Source organism: Aphanomyces astaci (genome assembly GCF_000520075.1).
Source record: "Aphanomyces astaci strain APO3 unplaced genomic scaffold supercont1.70, whole genome shotgun sequence".
In the NCBI taxonomy this organism is placed as follows: Eukaryota; Oomycota; class Saprolegniomycetes; order Saprolegniales; family Verrucalvaceae; genus Aphanomyces; species Aphanomyces astaci.
The window spans coordinates 199,491-205,611 of NW_009798333.1; the positions used below are offsets into that span (position 1 = coordinate 199,491).

Below are 6,121 nucleotides of genomic sequence, written 5' to 3' on the forward strand. Positions count from 1 at the left end.
GAGGCTGCAAAAACATGCATTTTGAAGATCGTGACGAGCTTTATAACTTTATGCAGGTCCCATCATTTGTATCGCATGGTCAATTTGCTCGTCGAATTTCTAAAATTCAAATTTCCCTGTGTGAATTTAACTCCCAGCCAAAAAAGTAAGTCACTTGAATAATGTATGCCTGATTTGGGTGACAAAATCCTCAAAACCTCTTAATAATAATATGTATAAAGTATTCAAGTAATTAAATTTAGAAGTGCAACTAGTATAAAAACTGTATTACATGTCGGACAAGCATAATATTAAATCTTACAAGTATGTGATACAGGAGTACGTAATTTTGTCCAATCATGGATGATTGTGATTGGCCATTTGCTGGCCGGGAATTACATGAATCACCTTAACGTTATAAAAAAAGGTTGCACTTGCTCTAAAACGAAGCACGAAGCAAATCGAAGGTTCCCCATTTGCTGTATCCGCATAAATGGTGGGTTTTCTAGTGTAACCGGATGCGCTTGTGTTTTGTTTGATGATGCATCCATTGTGACAGCCTGGGATGGCGAGGTGAATCGCATAAGAGTCTCATGAGTATGTCATTTGTGGTAGAAGGACGTCGCTCTGAACACGATGTCCTCCCATACTCTCGAAGGACCTCGCTACTTTGTTCCGGCACGAGAATGACGTGAAGTCTTTCGTCGACCTCGCGGGCGAAACCCCGAAACCAGATTATCTGTACAAAGATGCTGCAAGTGGGTAGGATGGTAACGCTTCATTCGTGTTAGGCGAGAATCCAACTATTAATAGTAAGCTCCAATCCGACTGTAGGCGTACAATTCTCGCCTTTGTATGCGATGGAAGTGTCATTTATTTACCGAGGGACTTCAGCCAGCATCATTATTGAGTGATGATGATGGCCAAGAATAATAACCACGTTTGATTGGATAACGTTTTCTGGATAAAACCAATTTGCAGCGGACGATTTGCGAAATTCGCACACAAGGTTGCAACCTATCCGGGTACTAAATACTAGGTTGCGGATAGAATAGAACTGGCGTTTGCGAAATCTGTCTAGTCTCCAATAATACAGTGCTGGCAAAAAGTTTAAGACCACGTAGAAATATGACCGGTTTGCACATTCAACTTGGTCGTCTCTAAATTGAGATAGATTCTACCATTCCGAACGTGCCTTGTAAACCATCATGACATTCGTCGCAACTTGGCGCCAAGTACCCATCACGCTACGCAAAAAAAACGTGACATACAAAAAAACCATGTGGCAAAAACTATAAAACCACCACGTCAATTTTGCTCTTGTAGGCGTTTTTTAGCTCACAAACCATGTTTTTTATGCTCCGCGTAATGAGTTTAACCGATTCCCGCCTTTCCTTGATTTCAAAACATCATACTTGCATGCCAGCGGGACTCAAACTCACGGAAGAAGAACAGGCCATGATTTTTGCCCTTACCGCGGTCGGCAAAGGCCACAGAGAGATAGAACGACTTCCAAGTCGCTCTCGAAGTGCCACTGCACACTTCTTACGTGACCCAGCGGGCTACAATATCAACAAGCGTAGTGGCCGGCCACCCAAGGTCAGTGCCCAAGACCTGCGCCGGCTTCTTCGGACTGCATCCAACTCGCTTTTAAGCTCTCGTGAGCTCGTTGATGAGTGCCAACTAGCCATTAAGGCTAGGCATGCCCGGTAACTACTCAACCAGGCCAAGCACCTCCGGTACAGCAAGGCCATGGCATCACCAACTCTGACGGACTAGCACAAAATTTCGCGCCAAAAATGGGCATGCGACAAGGTCACATGGAGCGACCTTGACTGGGCCAAAGTCGTCTTCAGCGACGAAAAAAAGTTCAACCTCGATGGTCCCGACGGCCTGAAGTACTACTGGCATGACCTCCGCAAGGAGAAGGCCATATTCTCTAAGCGGCAATCCGGTGGCGGAAGTGTAATGGTTTGGGGCGCTTTCAGTGCCAAGGGAACGTCGACCCTTGCTATTCTGGAGTGCAATCAAGACAGTGGCGCATATGTGTACACGCTGTCCGACCATCTGTTCCCGTACATCGCCTACTATTTTCGTGAGTGCATTTTTCAGCACGACAATGCCTCAATCCATGCGTCGAAGGAGACCAAGGAGTTTTTGAACGAGCACAATGTGCACGTCATGGATTGGCCGGCAAAGTCTCCAGACTTGAATCCCATCGAGAACATTTGGGGTGTTCTTGCGCGTGCGGTTTACGCCCATGGTTGTCAATTTGCGTCCAAAACTGAGCTCATTGCAGCCATTCTTTCTCAAGGCGTGGGATGGTATCGGCCAAGACCTCATCGACAAGCTGTTGAAATCGATACAGAAGCGCTACGTGAGTGTCTTGGAACTCAAGGGGAGTAAGACAAAGTATTGAGAGCAATTTGGATCGTAATCGACAAACATTGAAGCACTTTATTGAGGTGGTCTTATACTTATTGCCATCAACGATTTTATAATCTGCACACAATGTGAGATTGAATGTTTGAATTGCCTTTGTTGCTGCACTTACAGGCCTCAATTTCGTATTCAATCAATTGTACGATATGGCGCACCGTTGTTTTCAGGTGGTTGTAGCGTAACGTCCAAATTGGTGGGTGGTCTTATGCTTTTTGCCAGCACTGTAGTGTAACACTCCAAAATCAACTTCGAAATTTGTATACCTCATACAAATTCTAAATGCAAATCGAAGAACCACTGGGTGAAGCGATGCAGTTAACCCCGGAGATTTCGTATGTACTCACCAGGGGTAGGACGGAGTCCCAGGTTACAGCGCTACGGGCGATGCCCAAATATACGGGGCGCCGAGCACACCACCAACAACGACCATGGCCTCACTTCGGCCGGACCCCGGCAAGCAGCAGTCAATACCTCCGACACTGTCGGACACCTCGACCGTGCCAACCCCTATGGCCATCATCATCGTTCACCGCAACGGCGTCCCCACCGGCATCCTTGTGCCGGCTACTGGCATCATCCGCCAACCTCACCCAACCTCATCCCAAAACGACTCTGCCTCCGACACCACCGAGTGCCCGGTTGACCCACTGCTCACTGCGCTCCAGCTACGGTCAACATGTGCAGCGGACAAGTTCCTGGCTCGCCATGATGGCCACACAACCAAACGGGCTAATCCTCGGTGGCCATCCATAAGTCAGAACACCCTGATCTGTAAGAGAACATCCTCACTGCCCTGTCAGTCAGGTAGCAGCATCCTGCTAGTTATGTAGGAGGTTTTTGTGCCTTTTAGAGGCTTTTCCTCAGGTAGAAGACAGCGCAGACATTTGTCACGAAACATCACAGATGTTGGGCCAATCATAGTCTAGTCTGATTGGCTGTTTTTCTCTGCCATCAGAACTAATATACTTTTAGTTCTTCCTCCATCCACACACGTGTCTGCTGCTGCTTCCTGCCTCTCAACTGGTAATGAGCCTTACTACTGCTTCCCTGGTGGGTCACGGTGAAAACTACCATCGTGATGACCGATACAGAGTTACCCACGATGACTATCGTGAGGTTTCCGCGACGACTACCGTAGCATCGATCACGAAGTAGACCGCGTGAAAGACGACTGTGTTCACCAATAGGAACACCGCGACGAATGTTGCGAAAAGAACTACTACTATCGCGATGACTATCGTGAAGACTAATGCTCACAACACATCGTAGATTCCGTGAAGTCTACTGTGGCAACGATCACGAAGTGACTGCGACGAAAAATGTCCGCGAAGAATATGACCCCGCCGATAACTACATTGGGACTACGACTGCAACATGTCCGCGAAGACTCGCGTCGACAACGTCCACTAACGCACTGATTACTTCCTTAAGGTATTATCACGATATATTTTGCCACATATTTCACGTAGATTATCGCGAAGACTTTATTGGCTGCATGCCACAACGACTACCTAGGTACTACACTATATATTCCGCGACAATTTGCCCGCTTAGATTATCAAGCCAAATACCACGGCGGCTACCGTGACTGTCGTGCGTGATTCACTGCCACAACCGCAGTCGACGCGCTCCGCCCACTAAATAAGGCTGCGCACCACCGAGTAGAAGCGAATTTCGCGCCTCGACCTGCAAGTTCGTGTCTCAGAACACCCGTGTCCACGTGACCAGACTGTTTATTGATGTCTTCACGCACACATGTCGGCATTTATGCCTCGACAGGTTATCGATGGACAACATTCACGTGTTGCATTTTTCGGGACTTTCAGAAGTCGACCGACAAATCAAGTACACATCGTACTTTCGACATTATTAGTGGACATTAGTCCGTAATATTGCTGGTGCAGCCGATGCCCACCTACACAGTTGTTTGGCGTGGATCAGTTGGACTCGATGTCGCTGGCACCAACGGCGACCGAACATGATTTATCTGAAGGATGGTTATCGCATCCCAGATCATTTGTTGGACATGTCCTACACATGGATAGATGTCATCTCCATCACTCCAACCGAGTGGAAGCTCTCCACGATCACCATCACTTCTCGCACAAAGTTTTTGCATGGTATTTGACACACCATATCTGCGCCTTCACCGTTTGGGGAAGCGATGGCCACCACACCTCTACCCATACTTGGGGAGGCTCTAGTTTGTGGTTCGGTGTACGCAGTTTGGCAAGTACATGTCGTACTAGAAGTGCTAGACACTACTCCAATTGCCCCTTCGGGAGGCATCAACTTTGTCATACTCCGCCTCCACCACGGAAGTTATCCACAACTCCGACGTCCAAACGTCGTCGATTGTTGTCCAACAACCCGTACCAATGGGCGTCGATGATGACGAACTGGTCCTCATGGCTCCCAACTGGACATGCTGCAACCTATCAAACAAGGGTGCGCTTTCAGATGCACGACCTTGGGGTTCTCAAGTTTATTCTCGGATTTACATTGTTCGAGATCGTTCTGCTCGAACTCTCGCAATGCATCAGTCCCAATATGCAACCTTGAATATCGTGAGGTTTAGCATGGAGAATTCAAAACCAACCCTCACTCCAATGGAGTTCAAGGTCAAGCTGTCTGGGTAGATGTATCCTCAGAACGATGCAGAACGCCAGTTCATGGTGGGCACGACACATCGACCTGACATGCGTCGCCCTACAGCTGTGCCAGTTTCTCATGAGCCCCGGCCCTGCAACATGCAGGAGGCCATGTGCGCTATCGGATACATCCAACGAACGATAGACTATGATCTCGTCGTAGGTAGTGCGTATGATCACTCCATCCGCATCACGCGCATGTAGACAGTGACTACGCCACTTGTGTTGATGCGTCGCGGGTTTAGTGTGACATTTTACCACCACTCTGCGATATCTCGGATCGCTAAGAGAATGCGAAGCATCGCCCTCTCGACAACGAGGCAGCGCTAATCCTTCTGTGCAAATTTGCACAAGGGCGCCTGAGTTTCAAACAGGCAGTCGGTGACATGGGACATCCCATCACCACAGCTATTCCTCTATACGAGGTCAATAAGAGCACCATCCAGATCGTGAACCACTCTGGACATTATGGGCGTACGAATCACATTGACGTACGTTACCATTTCGAGAACCACCTCATCGAACAATAGACTTATGTCTTGTTTCCACCGATACACGACCCCAGGTCGCTGATATCAATACCCTAGATGGCACAATGTTCTGCGCTCTGCGTAGTCAACAAACGGGTGGGACAGCTGTCGTCCTTCAGCACCCTCAGGCGAAAGCCAGGGAGCACGAACTCCGGCCTCTCAGCCCGTGACTAAGTCGACGTGCCAGGGGGACGCCCTGAGGCATGTTGTGTTGGCTCGACATCGGGGGGTGACGGCATCCCGGTGGTTACTCGATCCATCCGGCCCTTCCACGGCATGTCGTTCGGTAAGGGCCAATTGGTAGGGACCTGCTGAAAGGGATGTTAGACGAGTTGAGTCCCGGACAGACGACGGTGTAATCAGTGGTGGTTACGCTCACTGAGCTTAACCTCCAGCCTCTTCCTGCACTCTGGGCACATGATTCCGGTTGACAGTGCGTGGCGCTGTTGGGAGGCAGTCAGAACACCCTGTTCTGTTAGAGAACATCCCCACTGCCCTGTCAGTCAGGTAGCAGCATTC

The 6,121-nt window shown here is 48.9% G+C and overlaps 1 protein-coding gene across 1 annotated transcript; it reads left to right on the forward strand.

The window, feature by feature from the left end:
* Window positions 1–2,849: 2,849 nt before the first annotated feature.
* H257_15464 (hypothetical protein) lies at window positions 2,850–3,251 on the forward strand (the record flags this gene model as incomplete). The annotated part of the gene is made up of 1 exon (XM_009843581.1): window positions 2,850–3,251. One exon carries the CDS (start codon window positions 2,850–2,852, stop codon window positions 3,249–3,251), a length of 402 nt encoding a protein of 133 aa, XP_009841883.1.
* Window positions 3,252–6,121: the final 2,870 nt, after the last annotated feature.